General features: G+C 56.2%; 1 protein-coding gene across 9 annotated transcripts in view; it reads left to right on the forward strand.

Annotated features, from left to right (window-relative positions):
* Positions 1–26,995, forward strand: part of CAMTA1 (calmodulin binding transcription activator 1) — a gene marked incomplete at both ends in the record, with an annotated part of 637,202 nt that overhangs the window by 304,522 nt on the left and 305,685 nt on the right. For all 9 annotated transcript variants that reach the window (XM_084243539.1, XM_084243542.1, XM_084243546.1 and 6 more), the window contains one exon: positions 15,706–15,841. In XM_084243539.1, coding sequence (XP_084099665.1) covers positions 15,706–15,841 — 136 coding nt within the window. The remainder of the gene's footprint in view (positions 1–15,705; positions 15,842–26,995) is intronic.

The raw sequence follows: 26,995 nt of genomic DNA on the forward strand, positions 1-26,995 counted from the left end.
ACCCATTTGCCTATCCGTCCATCTATCCATCATGCACCCGCCCGCCCATTCATCTATTCCCTCATCCATCCCCCGACCCAGCACCCACCGTCCACCATCCATGAGGCCGTCCAGCCAGATGCACATACTTATATCCACTCCTTGCTTCATTTATCCAGTGACTTATTGGACATTTCCTCCATTTACATGCCTGATTGTGATAAGTGAAGTAGATTGTCTCTGTCCTCATTAAGCAGAGGACTGTGAAATAGGTGTGTGCCTCTGTGTGTGTGCCTGTGTGTGTGTGTGTGTGTGTGTGTGTGTTGGGGGTGGGTACTAGTCAGACAGTAAGGACTACTTGGGTTCCTAAACATGGTCAAGGGAGATCAGGAAGACTTCATGGAGGAGGTGATATTTTCCTCCTTGACTACAGACAGCGAGGACAGGGATTGTGCTTTCTAGAGCTTTCGAACGGCAGCCTCCTCAATAGGCAGTTGATTGAGCGGCTGCTATTTAACGCAGTGCCAGGGTTGCAAAGGGGGATAAAGATGCAAAATAAATAGTAACGCAAAGTAATGGTTAATAAATGCTGTTCAATGAATTCATGGATGGATGTGCCTTTTCCAGGCTATGTTTGCTAAGAAATGCACCCTGCACAAGTTAAATCTCTGGCACCCCATGAATAAGGAGCTTAGAAGAGCTCATCTGAGTTCTCACTTGGTTCATGAATATGCAAGCAAGCTTCCTTTTAATCTCAGATCTTATTTTATTAGATGTATTTTAATTTATTTATCAGAGCTTAGGTTTTCACTAGCATCTATGAGAAATTTAAGGAAAGCATCCTTTCATCTTGCATGTGGAGGGCAGGGTAGCTGAGGTGCCAGGATGAGGTCCCCAAGCCCTCGATCAGCCCAGAGGACCAGGAGCTGCTGCACTTGGGGTGACCTCAGAATTATCAGCATCACAACTGCCTGTGTGTGGCCCCTTGAGTCCCTGCAGGGAAGCCTGAGAGCAGGCCACTCTTCTGCACTCCCCTGGGGCTGAGAGGCCGCCTCTCCACAGCTAGGCCTGCCATGGGGGTGACCCTGGGCTTAGCGGGAAGCAAGCAGCTCCTTGGGGTGGCCTGTGAGCCCCGGGCGGCTGTCCACCTCACAGGGCACTGCTGGGGGGCAGCCGGGCCTCTCAGGGACAGGGTGACCCAGGAGCTGCATGAATGCCAGCAAGGGGGTTCACACCCCCAACAAAAGGAAATCCCTTTTAAAGGAAATCCCTGGTTTTATCTTTAAACCTGGTCCATTTGGACAGCGGCACAAAATGCAGGTGCTCTTCGGCCCCCCACCTCTGCTGCTCGAGTGGGGTCCCCCTGCCTCCAGGGGCAGGTGAAGTGGGATTGGCCCCACATACTCCCCCCACCGCCTGCTCTCGGGAGCTGTCACCCCTCTTGCCTCACTGATTGTTGCCTCCTCACGTGGGGCTCCAGCGCACCCTGGGGGGCCTCTCCAGGTCCAGCCTCGACTCTAAAGAGCCCTCAGAGGTGGTGGATTCCACCTGCCACGGTCCCCGCACTCACCTCCTGTCCCTCAGGCACAGCAGGGTGCTCTTCGGGATGGCCAAGCCGTCCCGCGATGCCTGGCCTTTAATTTTGTTGAAATGAACATTTTCTCCATGACAAACGCGCTACAGACGACACGCAGAGTGTACTGGACACACCAAGGAAAGCCCCACCCGCAGGAAGGCCAGAACCCCGCAATCCCTGAAGCCCCAGCCCAGAGCAGCCGCAGTCTGTGTTTCGGGGAGCCCCCCCACCAGGTGCCACTCTGCAGTGCGCTTGTTTTTTGTTTTTGTTTTATAAAAACGCGGAGTCCTTTGCTGGCCGCGAGTCGTGCCGGCCCCCGCCTCTTGCCGGGGCTGCCTTCTCCTTCCCTGTGTGAACAGGTGGGGCGCAGTCGCCCCGCACCCCTGCTAGCTGCCCCTTCCCTGAGTAGTGATGGGACGGTGATGTGCTCTGGGGGCCCTTGGTCAGTGTCTTAGTCCAGGCCCCTGGGGGCTCGCCTGCCTGCGGACAGGGGTCCTCGGTGCCTGCATGCAGCCTTGAGGGAGGGGCCGGGGAAGCGCACGGTTCTCTCCTCCTCCAAGGCTCCGAAGCCTGTTCCACACCCGCCTCCAGCCCAGCCAGGAAGGGTGCCCAGCGGCAGCGGGAGCCCCGGCTAGAGCATGTGCCCCCAGCCTGCCTTAAGGTCACGCTGGGCCTTCCCCCCTCTCAGCCCCTTGCTCCCCGGCAGTAAAACATCGTCTTCTATTAAAAGATGTGTCTGACATTTACCAAATTTTTATGTGACAATTTAGAAGGAACTGGTTGCATTAAACAGCCTTATTAATATTGCAGTAACATGATTAGGGGAACATCGCGGCCAGGAGACCACAGGGCTCTGATTTACGAGCTCGGGGGAGAAGAGGTCTCTGTTGACCACATGCCCGTGGCCCCCAGCGTCAGCACTAAGGAATATCGGGGTCCCTCTGATCACACGGCCACACGGGCGAGGTGGGGCTGGGGTCCTTGAAAAGTCAGGGCAATGTGCCTCCATTTGGCTGGCCTTGGGGGCATTTAACACTGAGGAGAAGCTGGCTGTAGGGGCCACGAGGGGGCTGGGCCCTCGCCAGCTCCCTGTTGGTTTGGGTGGCATACTGGGACCTGGGCACAAGCGATGCGGCCCCCAGCAAGGGGACAGGAGCCTGAGGCCAGGCCCGAGAGACCACACACCCCGGGCCTGCGGTGCACTCAGGCTGTCTCCCTCTGTGACCTCGGGCCTCTGTCTGTGAGAAGAGCTGGCCCAGCATCTAGCCGGCTCTCAGGGGAATCTGCCCACGCAACACCTTTGCCCTGTGATGAGGGGTCATCCGGGTCATCTGGGCCAGGCCTGCGGAGCACGGACGACTGGCAGGAGATGGGGGCGGAAGCAGACATGCTGGCTGGGTGAGGAGTGTGGTGCGAGATGTCCAGTCGGTGTCACTCTGTGACTCCAAAGGCATGAGCTGGGGTGGGAGGCGGGGATTGCTGTGTGCGTCACACACACCAGGGCCAGCTCTGCGACCGCACCCTTCGTCACCTGGAAACCGGTTTCTTCCTCTGAGAAAGGGGGAATTAATAGCAGCGACCTAATGGGCTGGGCCGGTGGAAGGACTGATCCTTGTAACTGAGCTGAACCAGCGTGGCCGCTGCCCCAGAGACAGCAGGAGCAGGCCCTCTCGGCTGCGGTGTCACGGTGGAGGATGTTAGCAGGGGTCCGGCGTGGTAGGGGACGCCTCCCCCGTGGTGGTGGCCTGCAGCGGGCGCGGGCCTGCTGAAGGCGCTTCCCTTTTCCAGGAGACTGCTGGCCCCAGATGGCCTGCCCCAGCTCCTCTCCTGCGGGCCGCGCCCCGGTGTCCTGGACGCCACAGGCCCGGCTGTGACTGTAAGGATTGTGGGGGGGCTCAGCCTGGGCAGAGCTGGCCTGGACTCCCAGGTCCTCCCGGCTGCTTCCCACTGGCGTCCACTCCCAAGGGTCGCCATTCAGCACTACCGCCTGTTTGTCTTGCAGCCAGAAGCGTGATTTACTGCCGAGGGCATCTTGATCTTTTGCACTAACGATTTGAAAACTAGAGAAAACAATTCTATTTTAATGCAGGGAATTCTTTGCACGGGCTGTTCTCTTTCTTAGCACTTATCCATGAGTTTATTTGTTTGTGGACGGGTTTCCTCGCTGGACTGAAAGCTCCCTGAGGACCAGAGCGGCCCGCTGCCAGGCCCAGGAGGGAGCAGCCCCCAAAGGGGGTGTCGGTGGGCGGGGGAGACCGCAGGGCTCGCTGCGGTGCCCCTGCCTGGTGTTTACTCTGCTCCCCTGCGCGGTCTGTCCTCTCTGCCCATCTTCCTCTTAATAGTTATGGATTATGGAAAAAAAGAACAAAGCCCATTAAGAGGTTCCCCTACATTTGATTTGAGGAAGTTTTCATCAGAACGGCTCCATTTATTGGCCTTTAGCGTAAAGCCTTATTCCCTTCTCACAAAATGAATATTGCCTTGTCTCCTTGAGAAAAATTGATTTCAACCAGGAAGGAGAACAGCAGCCCCCAATCCCCCTTTCTTCTTTATTCCCTCCCACGGAGACAGAATTTATCTCTTAGGTAGGTGGGGGGAAGGGGTGCGAACAGGAATAATTGGACCAGAAGCTAATTCCCAGAGATTCATTGTCTCGGAAGCTCCCGCTAGAATGTGGGGCGCTCGCCTTGAAGCGCACGCTAATGATAAATGACAACTCTAACAGACCGTCACATCGAGACGTTCAGTCCTTCCTGCTAGGAGGTGACACATTAATTTTCTCCCAGATTTACATGGGATTATTAATAAAATATCGGCGTTGGAATACGACAAGGTGGGGTTCCGCAGCAGTCCCAGGCTCCACTTGGGGTCCCGGCCGTAGCCGAGGAGGCGTCGGTGGGCCTGATGCCGGCGGCTTTGGACGCAGGAGCCTCTGGCGCCGGCCGCAGGGGCAGCAGGAGGAAGCGGCCCTGTCCGGCCAACAGAACCGGGTTCAAGGAGGGGCGACGCCATCCATTCCCTGCCTCGTGACTGACCCCCCGGCCCCCCCCGCTTGACATGAAGGCGGTTTCCTTTGCTCCAGCAGAGTCGCCCGTCGAGCTCACTTACTTGAATAGCGTTTATGGGGCGTCTGCTGTTTACCCCTGTTATCACAGGCCGGGGGGCACAGGGGTAAGCCACGCAAGCCCAGGCCACCCTGTTCTCTGCTGAAGCCCTGTCATCCTTCCCCACCCTGGGTGGGCCTCAGGGTCGGGGAGGGGGCAGTGACCCCTGCCGTGTCTCGGTGCAGCCTCGGGGTGACACCCTCTCCTGTACCCTCTTCCATCCACCCCCCACCCCAGTCGTATGTACAAGGTGATTGACGCTGCCTTAGGTGTGGGTCACATTCGCATTAACATCCAGATGCCTCGCTCCCCCCTCAGCGAGGTGGCCTTACCCGCCGAGTCCTGCCCTTCGTCATACTTGGGCCAGCGTCCACCTTGTCCACGACCCCTCGCCCAGGCCCGGGCTGCTCTGCTGCCTCGTCCGCCCCACCCCTACCTTGTTCTTGGCGACGGGCACACCCCAGCCCCTTTGCTGCTCTCTCTACCGGAATGTTCTTTCCGGGCACGTGCTCCCTCCTCGGCTCCAGGCCTGTGTGGAGGCTGTAGTCCCCCGAGGGCCTAGATGCCTTCCAGCACTGGGGCGCTAATAGCTGCTCAGTAAGCATCCATTGGCGACATCACCAAGGATCACACTAGACTTTCCCAGCGGAGCACTCCGGGGGCTCTGAAAAGGAGTCGCTGACTCTCAGCCCCCAGCCGGGCTCTCCCTCGGGCCTGGTCTCACCCTCTTCCCCGTGCCCTGTCCCCTCCTGGACCTTCACAGACAACGTCACTGGACACAGCAGGCTGGCGGCCCACATGGCCGGCACCGGGTGACCCTTGGCTTTTGCCTCTGCCTCTGGAGGCTGTTGTCGTCCTGCTTCCCCGTCCCCAGCCGGACGGCCTGGTCTGTAGAGACCAGTGTGGTGCTCGGGGGCCCGGGTCTGGCGGTCCCAGCTGGGCGGCTTCTGTGAGGTGGTGCGGGGCAGAAGGAGACTGACCACAGGCCGAGCGGGGCTGGAGGGACTCCCAGCCCCTGCCTGAGCTCAGAGGAAGGAAGACAGCCCAAGAGCCCGGCCAGGCTCCCCCGGAGATCCCCTCGGCTCTCGGCTCTTGGCGTGGCTGCCCCGCGGCCGCAGGCCCTCCCTGGCTCCCGCTTGCCGGGGCTTTCAGGCACATGAGTCCACCCAGCCGTTGTTCCCTGATAAGAAAGCCTCTTTTACGATTTTCAATTTGCCCTTATTTTAATGAAAAGAAGCCGGGGTTGGACCGCCCAAGAAGGAGCTAATCAAATAAAGCAAATTGGTGTTACCTTCTCCTCGTCCTTATTATTTCTATGGCTCCAGCTGGAATTTATTATGAAAAGCAATTGGTTTTCATATCTGGCAGATGGCAGCCTGGGCCGGGCCCTCGGCCCTTTCTTCCCCATCATCTCACAGACAGCTCGGGGTGCCCGCCTGGGGGACTCGAGGACACGGAGTGCTCCCCACCAGTTTTCTTGCTTGTTTTCTCCCAATCAGGAAGACCCTATAAGCAAGCCAGGAGAAATGCCAGGCTAAGCGCTAATGCCAGGCCCCTCCTGGCAGGTCGGGGCTTCCGGCAGCTTCTAGGGTTCCTTGGGGCGTCCCCTCAGCCTCCTGGCACTGTTGCCATCAGTCACCCTCTCGCGGTTTGTGTGTGAGGGAGATAAGCTGGGAGATGCTCCCCCCAGCCTCGGCTCCTCTCCTCGCACAACAGGAAGAGCAAGGGGGTCAGTTGCAGGCAGCTGCCTTCACAGCCCACAGGTCCAGCGGTGCCCGGGCGGGAGGGGGCCCTGCGGCCAGGGTGTGGCCAGACGCCGGCGGGGGTGCAGGGGGGCGGTCTGTGGCTTCCACCTTACAGCAGCCTGACCCTGGGAACGTTAATTCCTTCTTTGCACCCCAAGTCTTCTCGTGTGTGAAATGAGGGTCACACTCCCAGCTGCTAACATTACCGAGGGATGCAGACGAGAATCTTGCGCGCTGTGACGTGATGTCTGCTACGGGCAGCTCGTCACCCTGTTGGGGCGGGTCCGAGTCTCCGCCAGTGCAGCTAGGCCTGGGCACTCGGCAAGTTGAGGGTGGAAGGCGCAGGCCTTGCCCTCGGGGGCTGCCCCAGGACACTGCCCTTTGGGCCTTGGCTTGGGGGTCAGGGCTGGGAGGCCACTGGAGCTGCAAGAACAGCGTTGGCCTCCAGCCTGGCCCTGGCAGGACCTTGTGGCAGGAGAGATGGGGCTGGAGGGGATTGGAAGGGAGGGGCCTGCCCAGACTTGGGGTCCTAGCTGCAAGGAGGGCAGTTGTTTGGGGTGTTCTCTGTCTAGTGGCCATCCTGGGATTGCCCACAGAGCCCTACCGGGAGCAAGGACACACTCTGTTCTATAGAGGCAGATCTATGACTTTGGGGAGCAGTAGCTGTTCAACCAGATCAGAGATTACTGCAGAAACCCACTGCTTCTAGGCCAGACCAGGGACACGGGTGACGAGAGCTTAGTGCCCAAGGAAATCAGAGGGTGACCGGAGCCTTGGGCTGGGTCTCAACCGTGTGCAAGGACTTCCTGGGCTGTCAAGGTCGTGTACGTGATTGGCTAGTGACAGAGAAATTGGGGTTCTAGGCTTTGAACCTGGGCCGTTTGGAGGCTCACTGACTTCTAAAGTAGGCTCAGCCCCTGGGAAGAATATCTGACTGTCCCCTTTGTGGGATGAACTTAGTCTTGGGTGCAAACCCTGGTTGTTCCATAAATTCCTCTTTCATGTCCACACGCAAAATCTCCCAAGGGCACACACCTCCTCTGACCTCCAGCGCCACAGACGCTTCTCTCCATCAAACATGAACAGTGTTTGTTGCCAACGCATCAAGTTCTTCCCACCAACCCGAGCCAGCCAGGGAGGACGTTGCCCTGAAGGTGGAAATGGGGGGTGGGGGGGAGTTTCATTCGCTGGCCCAGTAGCGGGGGAGAGGACAGGCTCTGAAGACCTTCTCCCCAGCTGGGCAGCAGCAGGGACTTAGAAGGGAGCGCCGGAGAGCTGGAGGGTCTGCTTCCGCAGGTTCAGAGAAACAGGCCATGACCACTGTGTCTTCCTTCTCCCGCCATAATGGCCTCAGCCAATCTCACCTGGCTTCCTGTGGTTTTGTCTGCAAAAAGATAAACAGGGCAGAGAAAGAATTTCTGCAAGAAGAGATAAACAGGAATAGAGCAAGAACAACGGACTTATGTTTACTGCTGGTGACAAGATTGTGGTGGATGAATGTGACCTAGGGACAGCCTCTCCCACACATACCATGTCATTGTTTTCTAAGTCCTTCCGTCTTTGTTCCTCGCAGGGAGCCCCCACACAGGGGCCAAGTGTGTTGTTATTAGTCATGAAGAACATGGATTATGTGGCAGGAGCATGCTGGGCACTTTGCAGACATTATGTCTGCTGCAACAGAGAGGTCAAGTAATTTGTTCAAGGTCACACAGCTCCTAAGGAGCCGAGTCAAGATTTAAGATGTACCCTTGAGCTCACGCCCAAATCCCATGACTATCTTTTTAAAGATAGCATGTGACCCCTGAAGGAAGAAAATTGCAGACACCTACAAATGTAGACAGATTGGTGTGACGAACCCGACATACTTGTCACCCACCCCTCTCAACACACGCCCAGTCATATCGTGTCCACCTCCACCCAACACACACATTATTTTGAAGTGTATCTTAAACACTGTATAATTTCATCGGTCCATGTTTCAGTTTTTAGATTTAAACTCTAAGCTCTCTTTTTAAAAAATTCTTCTTAATCACTTAAAAATTACTGATTGTAAAAATCGCTAAATATATACCACTCTTCAAAACCCCAGTTGCTTCACAAGCACCGTGTGTGTGTGTGTGTGTGTGTGCGTGTGTGTGTGTGTTTGCAGTTTGTGTGTTTGGCTCAGGTGTTGCTTTCAGGTGTCGCTTGGTCTCTTCCAATCTGTGCTCCCATCCCAGCAGCCTCTCACTGTCTTTCTGGAATTGACTGAAAAAATCCAGGTCATTTGTCCTGCAGCCTGGATTCTGCTGGTTGCTGCTACCCCTGGTGTCCTTCACCATGTTCTTCTGCCCTCCGTGGAGCAGACAAGTGGACATTAGGTCAAGAGGTCTGAATCATTTCAAGCTCTATTTTTTTCTTTTTTTCTGGGCAACAGCAAAATGCTCTCCCTTAGGGATCATGATTACCAGATTGTCTCTTTTTTGTGACGTCAGCCGTCATCGATCCATTCATTTACTAGAGGTGGAAAAATGAGGCTGTTTTAATTCTCTTAGGGCTTTTTCATTTCCTGGCTGCAATACTTTCCTGGAGAAAGTCCTTGCTTCTGCTGTTTGCTAACGCCAAGGAAGAATTTGTACAGGAAAGGTAGGGTGAAAGGTAGGGGGAGAGCCTACTCCCTCTCCGGGTTTCTTTTTTAGCTCTTAAAATTATATAGTGGGTCAGTAGCATCCTCTCCTGATGATTGATTGAATTTTTTTGTTTGTTTTAGCATGATTTTGAACTTAAGTATTTAAGCAGAATTAATGTTTTGATCCTCACCCATTGCTATTCTCATGGATGCTTAAATGGGTCCATCTTTGGCCAGTGGGATTCCTTCAAGGTGGTTCCTGACCCCTTAACACACCGTTTTAAGTTTTTGATACAGCTCACATCATACTTACCAGTAGAACCAGCTGCTTTTAAGGTGAAGAATAAGATGAAGGTGTGAATTCTCACCACTTCTATTCAATATTGCATTGGAGGTTCTAGCTTATGCAATAAGGCAAGAAAATAAAATGCAAGCCATTCTGAAACAAAAGGAAGAAGCAGAACCATCCCTATTCCCAGATGACTTGGTTCTATATGTAGACTATTCCAAGGAATCTGCAAAAATGTATTTAGAACTAGTAAATTCGTTTAACAAGGGCCACAAGATACAAGATCAATATAAAAAAATCAATTGTATTTGTATTTGTATATATTAGAGATGAATAATCCCAAAAATGCAATTACGAAAATAACTCTACTCAAAATAGTATTAAAAAGTATAATATACTCAGAATAAACTTAATTTATGAAGTGTAAAGCCTGTACTACAAAGTCTTACTGAGAGAAATTAAAGATTTACATAACTGAGGAGACCGTCTGTGTCCCGTGATAGGAATTGAGTGGGGAGTTCAGTATTGCTTAGATGGCAATTCTTTCCAAATTGATTTCTAGATTTAAAGCACTCCTATCAAAATCCCAGTAGGATTTATTATTGTTGTTGCCGCAGAAATTGTCATATGAACCCAACAACTTTATGGAAATACAAAGAACCTGATTTTGAAAAAGAACAAAGTTGGAGGACTTACAGTCCTGATTTCAAAACTCACCCTAAAGCTGCACCCATCAGGATGGTGCCGTCTTGACATAACAATGGAAATGGAATGGAGCATGCAACCCAGAAATAAAGCCCCACGTTTATGGTCAAGTTATTTTCAACAAAGGCATAAGAGCAATTCATTGACAGAAAGGATGGCCTTTGCTTAAAAAAAACAAAACAAACAAAAAAACCCCAAAAAAACCCAGCTGGCTATCTGTGTACCAAATTGACTTAGAATCTTGTCTCAGCCCCACAGAAATTAACTCACAGTGCATTGATGCCTCAGAGGCTAAATATAAGAGCTAAAGCTATAGAACTATTAGAAGAAAACACAAGAGAAGATTTATGTGACCTTGGCTTAGGACAAAGGAAATTTAGATGTGACATTAAAAGCACAATTCATAAGAGAAAAATTGATGCACTGGACCTTACCAAAAAAAACATTTGTTCAGGGTCTCCCTGGTGGTGCAGGTGGTTGAGCGCAGTGCTGTGAAGCTGTCTGCAGCCTCTGCAGTGCCGGTTCAATCCACTGGCCGTGGAGATAACCACATGGTGGGACAGACCTCTCCTGTCTCGCCCGCCTCTCCCCTCAGCCGTGGACTTCGTCAGTCTGCCTGTTCTGTTCCCCGCTCTGTCTCTGGTGAATCCTCTCACCCTCTTGCGCTTCTGACCTGTACCCCGGTTCTTGTATAAATAAATAAATCTTAAAAAAAAAAGTTTGTTCTTTAAATGAAACAATTAAGAAAGGACAAGTCATTCATGGGCTGTGGGAAAATATCATATATTTTTGTGTCTCTTTCATAGATCATATACCTTTCAATCATCTATATGATAAAGGACATGTATCTAGGTTAGAGAAAAAAAAGTCCCAACTCAAAAAGGAGACAAATAACTCAATTAAAAATGGGTAAAAGATTCAAGTAGACATTTCACCTAAGAAATTATATGAATGGTTCATAAGGACTTGAAAAGATGCTCAACATCATTAGTCATTAGAGACATGCAAATGAAAGAAAACCCGACCACACACCACGAGGCTGGCTGGGAGCCAAGAGACAGACAGACAGCACCAAATGTTGCGGGGGATGTGGAGAAATGGGGCTCCCCTGCATTTCGGGGGTGGGGGGAGGCAGCCCCCTGGAAAACAGTCTGGCAGTTTTATTTTTATGTCAGCAGATCTACCTATCTCCCACATATCGTTGCCGGGTTTTGATTCAGGCTCAGGGAAGCTTATTCTGCTTTTAGGTTAGGGGGAAATTCATCTCTATTCTCTCTTACGATACACACGACTTTATTAATTCATTTAAATCTCTGGTCCCTGCGGAATTCACGCTGCTCTGCGATGTGGAGGGTAGATCATATTTTATCTTTCTCCAGGAGCCCGCCCGTTTATCCCGATTGTTTCCCTTATTAAAAAGCCAATCGCCGTCCCTCCCTAACTGAATTGAGATCTCTCTCTTTTTTGTATAATAAATTTGCATTTGTAAGTGGAAATGCTTCTGGATGTTCTAGTCTGTTCCATTGCTTTATTTATTTGTATGTTGTAAAGCCGAGGCTTTATGGATGTGTTCATAGCTGGTAGGCCCAGCCCCTGTGCCTCGGTCTTCTTTATTGATTATGTATCTTAATTTTATATTAGCTTCTTTACTTTCATAATTTGCAGTAGCTTTTCCATTGATCCCATGATCTTTTTACCATATTGCACTGAGCATGATTGGTTTTGCGATCTATTCGTTTTTTCGATTAAAAGGTTACTTGGTGGGAAGCGTCTTTGGTTGGTGACGGCCCCGTCCCTTCCCGCGACTCCCTCTGGCTGTGGGGCAAGGGTGGCCGCTTCCCCGAGCTCCTTGTGGCCCATCAGCCTTAGTTCAGCTTCTCCCAGAAGGTGGTCCTGACACAGGCTTGGCGTGTGAGCGGATGATTTGAGAGGGGGGTCCCATGAACCCCTGCAGAGAGTGCAGAGTGAGAGGGAACCAGGCAGACGGATAAAGGACCCTCTTCCCAGCAATCAGCACACGGTGGCGGGGTGTGCTCTGGAGGCCAGTGAGGGCCTCCAGAGGGGTCCTAATGGAGGGGGCCCCAGATGGCCTCAGAGTTATTCCAACCAGGGGACAAGAAGCCCAGAATTAACCCCCCAAATTCCTGCCAGTAGGGAAGGGGTGCTCTCGGGTGACCTGTGGTCCCCGGGCACCTGGACCAGCCCTGCCCTCTGTGCCAGGCCAAGAGCTGGGGCACTGCTGAATGACTGCAAGTGTCGCTGCTGGGCCATGTGTAGCTGTGCAGGTTTGAGTCTGCTCCTGCTCATCTGTGTGTGGCTTGATAATCATCCCAGCCCGATGGGGCAGTTGTGAGGATTCGAGAAATGCGGCTCATAGCTACAGACGTGGGTGTGAACGTGGAGGTAGAGAGAGATGCAGAGGCGGGTGTAGCTGTGCAAGAGGGTGTGAGGGCCGTGGACAGGCCGGACACGGCCAGGGCGTGGGGGTGCAGTGCAGGCGAGGACATCCATGCTGACGTGTGCACGTGACGGGGATGCAGAGGCGGGCATGCAGCTGGGGCTCTGGAGGAGACAGATGGAGACACGGGCTCAGACTGCTGAAAGACAAAAGGCACCTGGGTGGATTTTAAAGGTCTTATTGGATTTTTTCAGTGATTCTTGAGCACCGACCCCTCTGTAGCCGACAGAAAGGCGCCCCAAAGGGGGGGTGCAAAATGGAAGGTCTCTGCAGGGAAGGACAGCAGATGAGAAGGAGATTCTCTAGCAGGGTGGGTCGCACATGTCGAGGTCACCTCCTGCAGGGGAGGACAGTGCTGTAGGAGACAGGTGGCCCCGCTCGTGCTGACCAGGTAGCTTGAGACCGGCTGCGTGAGACCCCGTCCCCAGGGCAGGATGAAACTGTAATTGAGTTAGGGAGTAAGTCTCAGTTTGGCGGCATGGAGCTTAGCTTCAGTGACTCCATTTTAGCCCCGTTGTCTCTTTTCTTTTAAGAAGACAGAGATGTAGGGGCCTCCCTGATGGCACAGGGGTTAAAAGACACAGCGCTATCAAGCTATCAGCAGGCACTGCGGCCTGAGTTCGATCCCCAGCCAGGGAGCTATCCATAGGGCACAACAGACCTCTCCTGTCTCCCTGCTGCTCCCCTCAGCAGTGTGTTTTAGTGGATCCACCTGTTCTGTTCCCCACTCTGTCTCTGGGGAATCCCCACACCTCTGGCCTACACCCCAATTCTTGTATGCACAAATAAATAAATCTTAAAAAAAAAAAAAAGACAGAGATGTAGACACAGACAGGTGTGGCTACAGCCCCATGTGGCCCGCTCTGCCCAGCACTGGGCGCCAGCAGGAGTTGGTGTTACTCAGTGGCGGGACTTGTGCCCCCTCTCACAGCTGCTCCCACCTCTGTCCTCACCTCTGCCCGCATTCACCCCCCTCCTCCCACCCTCCCCAGGTCGGCTGCCTCCTGTGCTCCTCTGGCTGGCCCACAGTGGGGGAGGGGCCCTGCCCCCACCCCATCCTGCTGGTGGTGTCCCGCCTTCCCATGGGCCCCCGACCTGCTCCTGCTGGCATCCTGGGGTGGCGGCAACGCAGCCCTTCTGTTACAGGGGGCGGGGGGGGGCACACGTGGCTCTGCTGCCTGCCTGTCCCGTCGCTGTCTCAGGACCTGTGCGGGTGTCTGGAGGGGCTGCCCCCGTCAGGCAGGGCAGAGACGAGCTCTAATAAAATCAGAGTGGTGGGTGAAGCACTATTAGGACACTCATTATTGCAAGTGAAAATGGTGATTCCATTTATGGGACCATTTAAGCCCGACACGTCGGTCCCCTGTGGGAGTAACTGGTCTGCGAATGTGTCGAGTGACAGGGTCCTTCTCGAGTTCTCGGAGGGCAAAGGGCGAGACCCCAGGGAAGGCTTCCTTGGGCGGGTGTAGTGGACGTGACGGTGCCTGGGGCGTCCGCTCTCTCTGGCTCACGCAGCTGCTGCTGGGGGGAGCTGGTCTGAGCCGCTACTCGGGCTCATCGACCAGGCTCTGCAGGGTAAGTGGAGGGAGCAGACCCTGCTCCTGTCTCCCGGGCCCTGCTCACGGGGTCTCCGTTGCTGTTTGCAGGGGGTGAGACAAAAAGCGGGGCCCAGCGGGGGGCAGGCGTGTCCTGCCCTGGCTCCTGGGCCCTCCACCTCGTGGGTCCCCTGGGGCGCGGGGTGAGAGCGAGGCCGTGGAGGCAGGGAGGAGGCTGGTGCAGGGGGCTCCACACGGGCCTGTGGGCCATTTTCCACAGACGTGCAGGTGCCGAGCGGGCGCCGCCAGGTGACAGCGTTGACAGGCGCGGGGCTGCTCCCCGATTGTTTGAGTCGGTGCTGACTCAGGGAGGACCCCAACACCGATGCCAACCAGCCGCGCGTGATGGGCAGACAATGGAGTGGAGTCGTCGTGGGGCCTGTCATCTCCCGCCGGGCGCCGTGTCTCCTGCCTGCTGCTGAGTGACACGGTGACACGGGGTGGGGGGGAGGGCACAGTTAGCTGCTGTCGCCCTGGCGTGACTGCCCCACCCCCCAGGCGGTGGAACAGTGAGACGGAATAGCCCGCGTGCTCTGCTGATTGGTGACACGCAACCACACGCAGCTCTCCTCAGCTCTGGCGGGCAGAGGCGTCGCCGACCCACAGAAGCCACAGCCTCGGCGCTCACTGGCCAGGATTGAGGCGGGGCCCTGTGGGCTGTGCGGTCGTGGCCTTAGCTGCCTGAGCCCGCAACATGGCGTGGGCCCGGGGAGGCCCGTGCGTGGTGCCAGGGGACTCCCTGGAAGGCTGGAGCCGCCCACACCCTCAGAGACGGGCTGTTCCCCGGCGCCTGCGCGCGGTTCCCTGGCGTTGCCGGCCTCTCCGTGGTGTTTCCAACCCAAGCGTGTGACACTGGCAGCCATGGCTGCGTGCGTGACGTCTGCTCTCTGTGGTCAAGACGTGACTTTGGGAAAATTCTAGCTTCTCTTTGTTCTTTTTAAATGGTTCGAGAACACTCGGAGCGTTTTGCAAGCGGGCGACTATTTTCCTAAGATAACGTGGTCACGGACCAGATAGACGCATTTACCTGGTGGTATCTGAGCCCCTGACAGCTGAGGCCAAATGGGGACGAATCAGGCACTTAGCTCGCTCGAGCGGCGGGGCCGGGGCCGCTCCGATCTGGCACCAGAGTCTAAACGCGGGCCATGAATCAGGCCTCTGGCCGCGGAGAGCGGCTCCGCCATTGGTCTGTTCTTAACAGTCATCCAGCCTCTGCGTCTAACTTATTTATTTCCTAATGCCGGGTGATGGATTAAAAGATGTGCAGAAAATCTTTCGATAGGAGATAAGATATTGCAGGCCGCGCAGCACCCCCGCTCTTCCTGTGTTCTCTGCCTGTTTTTCTTATTTTTCCATGCGGCGCTCACGCCCCACGCCGTGTGTCATGATTAGGGGGCCCCGCCGAGGGGCTGCTTCCAGGCCTGTCGCTGACACCTGTAATTCATTAGGTGCCGAACCCACAAGCAAATTTTGGCTGCCGTAAAACACGGTTAATCCAGGGAGTCGTAATAAAAGGTGAAAAATGATGTTCCGGCAACCGTGGGCTCTCGCTTTTCGGTGGAGACTTTTACCGGTCGACGAGATCTTTCTTCATCAATGTTCTTGTGCTGGGTTCTCGTGGTAACTTAACCGTTTGTCGTTCCCAGACCCCAGAATGGCTCCATGATACTCTACAACAGGAAGAAAGTGAAGTACCGCAAGGATGGGTATTGCTGGAAAAAGAGGAAAGACGGGAAGACCACCCGGGAAGACCACATGAAGCTGAAGGTCCAGGGAGTGGAGGTAAAGATGGGCAGCAACTGCCCCTGCGCCGGGGGGGCCGTGGGGGGCTGCGGGGTGCTGGCCGGCCGGGAGTGCGTGGCCATCGCCGCCGCCGAGAGCATCCGTTTGCCAGAGCCTGTTGCTTTGCTGTGGTTCCGCCTAATGACCCCAGCGTCTCCATTCTGGTTTCCCATGGGCCGAGGCGTGGTGGGAGCGCCCCGGGTCAGGAACAGAAGGACGATGTGGGCTCTGCAGAGCTTGGCTCTTCCTCGCCAGGAGGCGCCTGCGGGGGCACCGAGAGTGGGCAGAGAGAGCCGCGCTGGCAGTCGCCCTGCCCAGGGGCCGCCGGGAGCAGGGGACCCCCCAGGTCTGGCCTCACTCACAGGACACGGCCTCCGTCTCCTGCGGCTGTTTCCACTCGAGGGGCTCCCTGGTGTTGAAGATAGTCACACAAGGTCACAAGGAGCGTGGGGCCCTTGCTCGGCAACCTCTTGGACCAGACTTCGGTTCTGGTTCCGTTCTGGTTCAGGGCGTGGTGAGGTGCAGTTATTCTGAGCTGCCTCTTCCCAGGGCCAGATCCTCTCCCTGATGTGCAGGCCGCTTGAGCTCAAGGATGCCCCTCCCCCGGCCAGCTCACGGTGGCCTGCCTGGTCTTTTCGACTTTCTATTAATCACACGATTTCATGACTTAAAAATAGCACCAGCGGCTTTCCCTGCACAGAGAGAGAACTTTGACTTTGTTTTCGCGGCGTTTTTAAAACACACTTTATACTGAACAAAGCAAAACCAGGGATGAGAAATTCCTCTTCCGCGGGACAGCGGGTGCGGATCCTCCCAGGCGTGCTCAGACCCGGCTCCCGACACGGCGGGGCGGTGCCGTGTGCCAAGCGACGGGCCAGGGCCATGGAGCCTTCCCTGCGGGGGGAACAGGCAGAAAGTGAGGCCTGCGGGTGGGCCCAGCAGAGGGGCTGCCGGCACCAGGCAGACAGGGGTCTGCAGGAGGCCACGCCCAAACCCTGGCCAGCGGTGGTCTCTCTGCGTTTCGTCTTAGACTCACGGCAATGGGGAGCTCAGCTCTTGCCTAGAGCAGCTTGGAAGCCCAGCGTGAAAAAAAGCCTCCACGTTCATTTTCTTCCCTCGGGTTATAAATCAGAGCTGTCACAGGACAGGACTGGAGCCATTCACCGTGTCCTCAGGCCGTGTTTACATGTGGAGCTGTGCAGGGCTGGCATCACCGAGGCTGTGCAGACACGTGCGGGGCCGCCTGGGCCCTGAGGATGCAGAGGGAGGGACAGTGCACAGGGCGAGGGTGTCCAGGACATCTCCACTCGAGCGGCCATGGGCAGGAGGACAGAGGCGGGAGGGGGCAGATCTGGACACCGCCCACGGGTGCCCTCAGGGCCTTGGACTGGAGGCCACCCGAGGGGAGTGCAGGGAGATGCCACGGCGTCCGGCGGCCTCCGGGGTCCTGTGTGTCTGCAGAGAAAATAGGACGCAAGTCTCCGCCCGCAGTCTCCCGGAGCTGGCTGTTAACCGGCTGAGCAGTGCGGGGAGGGCGCTGCTGGGACGGGTGCCCTGGGGCCTGGCATGGGCTGGGGCACCGGGAGCCTGAGCTCAACCTGGGGTGGGATTTGTGGGGCTCCTGTTGCTTCCCGGCTGCCCCTTTGCACTTGGTGCTGTGGCCTGAGCGGCATCCACGCCGCGTGTCCCGCCTCCCCTCCTGGCTCAGCGCTGTCCCACCCTGCAGACCCGCGGCTGCTGCGCCCTGGCCGGCAAGGGCAGTTTCAGCTTTACCGATGCTGCGGGATTTTCCAAGATGCGGTGTTGGGTTCCCACTGCGGATTCCCCTTTTCCTGGGCCCCCTGTGGGCACGTTCTCTCTCGTGCTAGTGGGGTCCTTCGCGGTGGCAGTCTGTAGGGGGCATGAGGTTTGTAAGTGGCCCCGAGTTCTCGGACAAGGGCAGCCCCACAGCTTCCTGGAGTTTCTCTCGTGTGTGCCGTGATCCGGACCAGGGCCTGGGAAGCCCGGGGGCCTGGGGGGACAGTGGGAGGCCATGCTATCCACCCAGGAAATTGCAATAAGGATGCACAGCGTCTCTTGCCTCTCACCGGAGCTGGGGGGAGGGCCTCTGAGTTTGGACCCCACTTCTCCCAGTGGGGTCTATCAGGCCGTCCCCCGCGGCCCAGTCCCTGCATGAGCCCAGCTGGGAGCCAGCTGCCCTGCTGCGGGGAGGCGGTGGCCTGCATCGGGCCACGGGTCTGCAGCGGGCACAGAACTGTGATCCTCCAGCCTGAGTGGGTCCCTGCAGTTCAAGGGCATGATGAAGATATCTGGGCCTACCTGTTTAGCATATCGCCTGCCCTAAGCCTTCCCTCAGGCCAGGAAAACTCCCGCTCTGCTCATTGGAAAGCTTAGCAGTCAGCGCCTTTTGTTCTCAGAGCCGGCCCTGGGCACATGCAGCAGCGCAGAGGCACATTGATTTTCTCAGGCAGGCCCAGGACGGGGGCAGCCGCCTTTGAAGCTGACGAGCTGTTGGGTCCATGATGAGTTGTCTCCTCTGTGATCCCCAGAGAAGCCGACTCGATGAGGCTTCAGAGATGACACAGGCTGGCAGGGAGGAGTGAGGTGGTGTGATGGCAGCGTTTCCTGGGACGAGATCTCCGCCGGCCTGAGTTCTGGGGTCCCATGGCCCATTTGGACTTGTGGATGCTTCCTGGGGCCTGGCGGGCATAGGCAGTCTGGGGAGGGGGTGACACCCCCTGGAGCAGAGCCAGAGCGTCCCCATGGCCACATCACGGGTGGCCGAGCTAGGATGCAGCTCCCGGTTGCAGAGGCCTGGGCCACACTGGGCGGGCGCCTCTCTCTGGCCCCAGGACCTCGTGGGCCAGTCTTCTGCCTGCTCACTCCTCTCCCCGGGGCCGCCTGCCCTGGGAACCCACCGCTGCCGGTCCACACAGCCGGTGGGCACACGGGTAGGCTCCCGGGTCCCCTACGTGCCAGGTACACAGCCTCATGGAAGCGCTCACGCAGGCAGAGCACACATCTGGGGTGTGTTCTCACGCCCCACATCACAGGTCAATGCCGAGAGGGGCCGGCCTGGGGTTGGCAGGTCTGGGGCTGAGGCCTTGCCTGGCCCATGTGCAGTTGTTAGGGGGAAAGGATGTCCCAAAGCAAATTCCATATAGGCTTTGTGGACTCCACCCCCACCCCAGGTCAAAGCCAAAGACACTGGGAACTCCAAATCCCATCACCACCAAAGGGAAGGTGGCTGGGACCTGAGGGTGGGGTTAAGCAGCCAGGTGGATACAAAAGGCAGACACGTGGGCTTTGGGGGGCTCTCCATTTTGGGCTCTCGGCCAGCTTGCAGCGTCCGGTCAGCTCTGAGAGTGACTTTGGGTTTCCAGGTCGTCGGATCGGGTAGGACGCATTAAAGACTTTATTTCCCTATTTTCTCCCTGAGTTGTACCTTTTCCTTATTTTTTCTCTTGTAAATAAACCTTTTATTAACCCTTTTGTGTGTGTCTGTAGTAGAGTATTCATAAGTCTCTTTAAAGCGCGCGGGTGAGGACCCACAGCCAGGAACCCGTTTAATATCGGGGCTGCTCTATAACACAGTGATGCCCTGATGGGGGACAGGAAACCAGGCCCGATGGTCGAGGCACGAGGGTGTGGGGGGAGTTACCACGTGTGGAACAAGTAGGAGGGTCCCCAAGGCCCACTGAGTCTTCAGCAGGTGACTCAGAGGTGGGGTCCTGACTCTGGGGTAGCTGGACAGACACCCGGCAGGGTTGAGAAATCTCTGTGCTGCACTGGACAGAAAGACAGCCTACGTGCCCCAGAGCCGGCCGCGGCCAGAGCCTCCGTGGGTCTCTGTCTGTCCTGCCCACTCTGGCCCAGGTGTCAGGTGTCCAGGGAGGTTTCCCTGCTCGGACCATCCTGCTTGGAGACCGGGGTGTGACCTCCCCTGCCGAGCGCTCCACTGTGGGAAGCCTGGACTAGACGTCCTTCCCCAGCGGATCCAAGTCTCCAGCTGTGAGGACACAGTCCCGTTTGGACAAAGACACCTGCAGGTGTCGCCTCAAGGGTCGAGACTTGCCTCCCCTCGATCCGTGATTGCCCGAGAGCTAGAGGCGCCGGGAGGGAGCGGCAGTGCCTTAACGAGGCTCTGTTTTTGGACTTGGCCTCATTAGAAGTGATGTTCTTTATTTGGACACTTAGACCACTTATTAAAAAGAGAGAGAGAAAATAAAAGCACCTCTTTTGAAAAGCAGGAGTGATATTGTAGTTACCGCATTAGGAATTAACAGGGCATGAAATAACTGGCTGCCTCGTGGCTCCGCTTGCAGCCGTAAGATAAATAGGCGTTTTGCTCGCAGATGATGGAAAATATTTAAAATAGCCGACCACAAACATGTGCAGGGCCCAAATCAAGCATGGAAGGCAGCAGGAAGAGATGAGGGCATGGAGCTGGCCAACGGAACAGCCACGGAGAAGCCCGCCGGGCAGGAGCTGAGCTGCGTCTGTGTCTTAAGTAGGTGCGGTTTTCCTTCCCGTGGGTGTCTGTGTGGCTTCTGCGTGGCACGTCTTGACACCCCATGCTTCTCACGCACCCACAGGGTTCCTGTGCCTAGAATGTTCCCCTGTCGTTTCTGCACCAAGGGGGTGGGCGCCTGGCGACTTCTGACCCTTCCCGGGCATCTTCCCTGATCGTCTCCAGCCGGGGCTTCCTCAGGGAGGCGTCCCTGGACCCTGTGAGCGCCGTCCAGTTCAGGAAGCATTCTCGAGCCTCTGGTATTTTCTAGGTGCTTGGAAAGGCCTCGTGTGGGTCTAGAGATCAGGTAACCCATTCAGCAGGGCGTGTGGGGAACAGTGAAACATGTGTCATGCTTGAAAGCCTCACCGAGGAGAGCAGTGTCTGGGTGGGTCACCCCACAACCTGCCTCAGAGCAGCGGGGTCTGCCTCCATGGGCCCCTCCCACCCATATCAGAGCCTCTCCCGGACTCTCAACTTGCTGTGCAGATATTTTATCTCCATGGGCGGCACATCTGGGACTTGAGCCCAGGTCATTGGTCTCGGATCCTGCTGCCTCTCGCTGGCGTGGGGCGGTGAAGGTTGGGGTGCTGCAGTCCCCGGAGGGGAGCCGGCACACACGCATGCTGAACTAATTGTCTGAGACCTGGATGAGTTTTTGTAGAATCCATTCACGAACAGGAATCCATAGCCTCTCCTTAATCTTTAATGACTTAGCATCCCTGGTGACATGCTTCATACAATTAAAATTTTAACTAATAAATAGCTGGGCGCTCGCTGCGTTTGTAGCAGAGGCCTGGTCGGTGGCAGGTTTACTTTTCTGTTTTCAGGGTGTCCCCCCACCTCCGAGCCCCGCCGGTGAACAGCCGCAGCTGGGGTGGACACTCCGGGGGCCCCGGTCCCGTGTGCCCACCTGCCACGCCCTGTGGAAGCCCCACTCCCGCTAGGTGCTCACCCCATTTTTGCAGGTGATGTAATCAGTTTCATCTAAGGTCAGGAAACGCACCTGCGGACACCGGCTGGTCGGTGACAGCCCAGGGACTGAGGCTGGCCTGGGCAGCTCCAATTCCCCGGGTCCTCCTCGTTGCACCACGAGGGACCCCAAAGCCCCTCGAGCCCCGAAAAGTGTGTTCTTAATCCTCGCTGCTCTTGGGGGAAGGAGTTAAAATTCAGCACTGTGCACCCAGACTCATTGTGCACCCAGACAGCCCTGTGCACCCAGACAGGGGTCTACGTAAGGTTGGGGGAAGCGAGGCTCTCAGGGGAGGGGATACCCTCGTCCAGCCCCGGGCAGAGGGGACGAGCCTGCACCCATCTGCCTCCACCCAGGAACCAGCTCTCTTGGGTCAGGGGGAGAAGCACGGAGCCCTAGTCCACCCCTGCTTGAGAGTTTGTCCTCCAGCACGTCCTGGAGGCCGGCCAGCCGCGTCAGCCTTCACCCAGGGGCCTCAGGCTCCAGGGACGCGCTCGCGGGGGTGAGGAGGCTGCGTGTGTGCTCGCTCTCCCTGCTTGGTGGCCAGAATCAGTGCACACGTGTACACACACACACACTCACGCACGCACACACACACTCACTCACGCACGAGAGACAGGATGCCCAGGTAGATCTGAGTTTTAGATAAATAACGAACGTCCCAGGCAAACCTTGGACCAGCCCTGGCCAACTGCAGGCTCCGCCCTCTGTCCTGACTCCACCCGCCGCCCCAGCCCAGGGCAGCTTCCCGGAGCCTTGGAGACTGCAGTCGGCCTCTGTCTGCTGGGGCCTGGGCTGCGTCGCAGTCTCCAGGAAGTGAGTTGGTTTAGCTCCAGACACGAGATCGACGTGGGAAACCTACAAGACACTCGGGCCACAGGCCACCGCGAAGCCGAGAAGCCGCATCGGGCAGTTTGCTGGGGCCTCTGCCGAGCGGCCGGCACCTCTCCACCTGCGAAGCACTGCCCTGGGGAGCCCAGGGCCCGTGTCTTCGGAGCCCCCCACCGGGACCGGCCTGCGTGGACGGCGGGCCAGGACGGGCTAGTCCGGAGGAAAGACCTTTCCGTCCTCGGCAGACACAACGTGCAAAGGTGCTGCCGTTTCCTTGTTTAAACTTGGTTCAAACCTCGCTGAGCTGGCAGCTCCCTGTTGGAGGGAGAGCGGCGGACGATCAGATTGGTGTGCTGCGCTTGACTGTAATTATTATCTCAGCAGCCCCTTAACAGGACTGAGATTAGCCCACGAGGGCAGGAATGGAAATTTTAGCAGATCCAATTACGCGCGAAGCCCTTGAACACCACTGTCAAAACTCACAAGGGCCCCTCTGTCTGGGTCCCGCCACGCAGCAGGCTCAGCGAGAGGCCTCGGCTTTGCGAGGTGCAGTGTGCAGCCTCGTCAGGAGCTGGGGCGGCCTCTTGAAAACAGGGTGTATGTTCCCATGCACCCCGCCGCTTGGTACAGACCGCACGCTTGTTCGTGCTTGGTAAAGACCATTGCTGGCCTTCGCTTGATGGAAGTGTCAGGTACTGACCCTCTGCACATCTCCAACATGACTGGGGACATGGCCCCCCCGGCAGGGCTGGGGCTCGGCTCTGCGGGCGGGTCTTGCTTGGAGAGCTCGGGCCTCCACACCCACCCCCTGCAGCTGGTGGGGCGAGTCTCTCTGGCAAAGGGAAACTGGTCAGGCCCACGCCCTCTGCCTGCCTCCCGCAGTCCAGCAAGAGCAGGGAAAGCAGAGGCGCGCCCAGGGCTCTTGCTGCTGTAGGGGGAAGGTGAGAGGGGCCATGGGGTGGCGAGCCCGCTGCTCCTGGGTGAGGCCACTTTGGTGACGGCGTCGGGCTTGCTGCTCCCGAGCCGCTGCCCACTCCGTCCCTTGGCCCCAGGCTGGACCTGCAGGGGGAAAACGCGGGACTCCAGGCCAGACCATCTCCCCTTGTCTGTCTCGACCTGACACCTGGCAGTGCTTGGTGCCCGACAGGACGCCCCGCTGAGCCCAGGGCCACCTGTAGGTGCTGGCGTGAGCTCCCGGGCTGGCTGTTGGGCCTCCCTCCCTCCCTCCCTCCCTCCCCCCCAGCCCGCTGCAGGTCGGGGTTTACTTACTTCGCTTTTAAGCTTCTCTTTCTTAAGAAAAAGTGCAAAAGAAAAGTTCAAAGGCCGGCCTGGCAGTTCACGGCTCAGCCTTACGGACCCTTGAAAAACATCCACCTGCCGGTTGGGGACCTGTGGGCTGAGCCCGCCCTGCCCTGTTCCGCTTCTGCAGACCCAGAGGTTGGTGAAGCGTCCTCCCTCCGGGCAGGGCAGGACGAGCCCACAGCCCGTGGTGACGTCCCAAAGCCGCCCGCCGTGCTGATGGCTGGAGTGTCAGAGTCCCCCCGCTCTCTCTCTCCCGGACCCCAGGCAGATGGTCAGATCCGTAATCTTTCCCATATGAGTCTAAATCGGGAGACCCCAAGACTCCTACGTCCCCGATTCCACTTGGCCACGTGCAGCTGAAATGAGCCGGATCCTCTCCTGGGCGCGGCGCCGCGACGCTGACCAGACCCAGTGCTTTCTACCCGGAGCTGGGCCTGAGTCTCAGTGCGCTGCCCTGCTCGGCTCCGTCTCCCCAGAGGCTGCTCTCTGGTCTCCCCCCCACCCCGTTATTTTTCACAGGCAGGATCGGCTTGGCCTTCGGCAGGGCTGACCCCCAGCAGGGAGTGGGTTTTGCTGCTGACCTTTAATTCTTTCATTGCTGTGAAATGGCGGAGTGTGGAGCCACAACCCCCCACCCCCCACTCCCTCGGTCTCTTGCACCCGTCGTGTTTGGGGGATTCACACCCCCCCACACTGAAGGCCCCCTAAAGAGGATGCTGGCGTGGACAGTGCACCCTTGCACAGCCGGGGCTCCGTCTACGTGTCCGGGTGATGGACTGGACCTGGGGGGGGGCCGGTCCATGGGGCAGCAGTGCCCGTGGGGGGGTCAACAGTGGCCTGTGCTGCTGGGGACCGACCCCGCTGTGCCTGCAGGGCGCTTCTCTCCCAGATCACGGGGTACGTCAGACACGAGCCGGAATGATCGAGAACTAGAGCAACGCGGGGCCTGGGCTGTTTTTCCCCCTTCACAACACCTGGCAATAAAACTCTCGGGCTAAATACCAGATGAGCGTGCGCCGCATTATGGGTAGTAACTTCGTCTATAACTTTTTTAAGCCCTCCAGATGGAAGCTTGGTGTAGAGGCGGCGAGCTCGGGAAAGGGAAATGAAAATAAATGCACTAAGAAATAAAGAATCTGTTTTTTATACTTTCTTCTGCAAATAGTGTTTGCAATGACATATTGTGAATGGACTGAGTTATAACAAAAACAGAAATGAAACAGAGCTCGGGGGTAGGGAGAGCAATTGTTACACTTACTTTAACTGATATAATGCAAAGCAACGCTTTTTACACTCAATTAGTTTGCACATTGTGTTGGACACAAACCAGAATGTAGAACACTTTTGGGTTTTGTTTTTACATGATTAAGAGAGATGAGATGAAATAAATTCAGTAAATTACCTTCGTTCCTAGTCAGTTGGAGATACTTTTGTTTCTTCGTCTCCCCCCCCCTGTGGTGGAGTGAGTGAGACGTGCCACTTTTGCTGGGGAGGTGGGGTGAGCAGTGCCCCCCCCCATGTTGATTCTGAAACAAGCTGGTCCTCCCAGAGATGGAGAACTTCACTGAGTTCTCCCCTCTACCTGCAGGCCACGTTCTGCTGCAGAAACAGGGTGGGCTTCGAGCTCTTTGCACGTCGGTGTTTGCCCGTATCCTGCGCTCTGAATATTGGCAAAGGCTAGTAGCTGTGACAGAGACGAACGGATGTTGGCAAACGTATAGGCAGCAAGCGTGTTTCTAAGGCTGTGTATTTCAAGATTCTTGTTTAATTTATTTTGCTTAATTATCCTTTCTTGCATTTTTAATGCCCCTAATATGATAATATTAAGGATTGCAGTGTGCGCTTATCTATTGCTCATTTTAATGTATGTTAGATAGGAGAGCAAGTGTGGGTCGCTGCTGTGAGCCCAGAACAGATGGACTTGGGGGGTCCCTGCCTCGTGTCTCCCCGTGTGTGCAGGAGGGTCCAGGAAGGGCTGGGTCTTCACGTCGAGTGATGTGGAAAAGTGTCTCTCCAACTTTAATGTGTGTGCAGGACCCCTGGGGTTCAGGCCCCAGGGTGGGGTCTGAGATTCTGCATTTGGGGCGAGTTCCAAGGGGATGCTGGCACTGTTGGCCAGCAACTGTTTGGAGAGGTGAGGAGGGGGAGACATGAGGGAGGGAAATGATGCTGTTTGAAGCCCACTGGCTGAGGGCCAGCTGCTCCCCGCACCTGCTGGCTGAGCCGACGCCCCAGACAGGCACCGCCACAGCCCCCCCACCCCGTCGTGGAAGCTGAGGTTGTGGCCCCTGGTCTGATGTCTTTTAAGATTGCATTTTCACACATGCAGAAGAAAGCTGCACCTGTAATGTTCTCAACGATTCTGTATTTTATATTCAAAACCACGAATACTAATAAGAAAACAATGGTAGAAACCTGTTAGGTATAATATCCAATTATAATTATATTTTACTCCAAAAGGCATGTCAAATAAATAATGTAGTTTATGTTACTTCTAGAAAATGCAGCAGCATTAGTTAATTTACATAAATTATACAACTCATTATCTTTGTTTATAAAAAGCCTTAGCAATATTTTGGCTTATGGATCTAAAAGGGAAGAAAAAAAAAATCCCCAGATTTCAATTCGGTATAATTTCCCTTTTCTGCACAGTCACCTTTTTATTTATTTACAGAAAGCGCGTCCGTTTGACAGAGCCCCCCAGATGACTGGCCTTTCCTCGTGATGAATGGAATGCATTAAGTCTGACTTTTGTTTATAAAAAGCCACATAAATACAAGTGAATTAATCCAAGCATCCAGAGAGGGAGCTGGGCTCAGCCACGGCGTCCTGCGCTGCCCCTGCCTCCCACCCGACCGGGCACCCGGCGGGCAGGATGGGGGGTGCTGCAGGTACCCCGGAGCAAGAGCCTCCTCCGCCTCATCTTTTCTGCCCAGTAACTTCTCCGGCAGCTCAGATCAGGTGCTGCTGTGCTCCCTCCTCCCCCGCAGCCATCCAGGGCGGCACCCGGGCCCGGCCTGATTCCTGCTGAGGTGTCATCCTGGAGTCTTAGTACGAAAAATGCCCCTCGTGGTAGCCCGCAGAGACTCGCGCGGCTTGCTCGTTGACCTGGTCTTTTAGACAGAGCGCCTGAAAAACTTACACCATTCAAGCTAGTCTCACCTGTTTTGTTTCACGTCTCTGTTGCTACTACAGCATTTAAAATGTGGCTGGTTTTCTGCTGTGCTGGGCTGATCCCGCCAACCAAGAGCGGGAGGCTGGGGTCACTTCCACGCAGGCCCTCGTGGACACGCTGCTTCTCCTTCTGCCAACCCCCCCCACCCCACCCCAGCCCCAGATCATGGCCCGCTCGGCAGGGGGGAGTGGGCGAGAGGGGAGGTCTGCCTCGATGGTGCGGCTGGAGATTTGAAGGGTGCGAAAAGTGCAACGTGAAGGAAGGAAACCAGCCCTTGACCAGCTCTTGTCTCTTGATCGGGCCTGGTCGCTGCTTCAGCTAAAATGTTAAAGTCTTTGCCTGGCACCGAGGACGCCCGCCCCC

This window comes from Talpa europaea (genome assembly GCF_964194135.1).
Source record: "Talpa europaea genome assembly, chromosome: 9".
Taxonomy (NCBI): domain Eukaryota; kingdom Metazoa; phylum Chordata; class Mammalia; order Eulipotyphla; family Talpidae; genus Talpa; species Talpa europaea.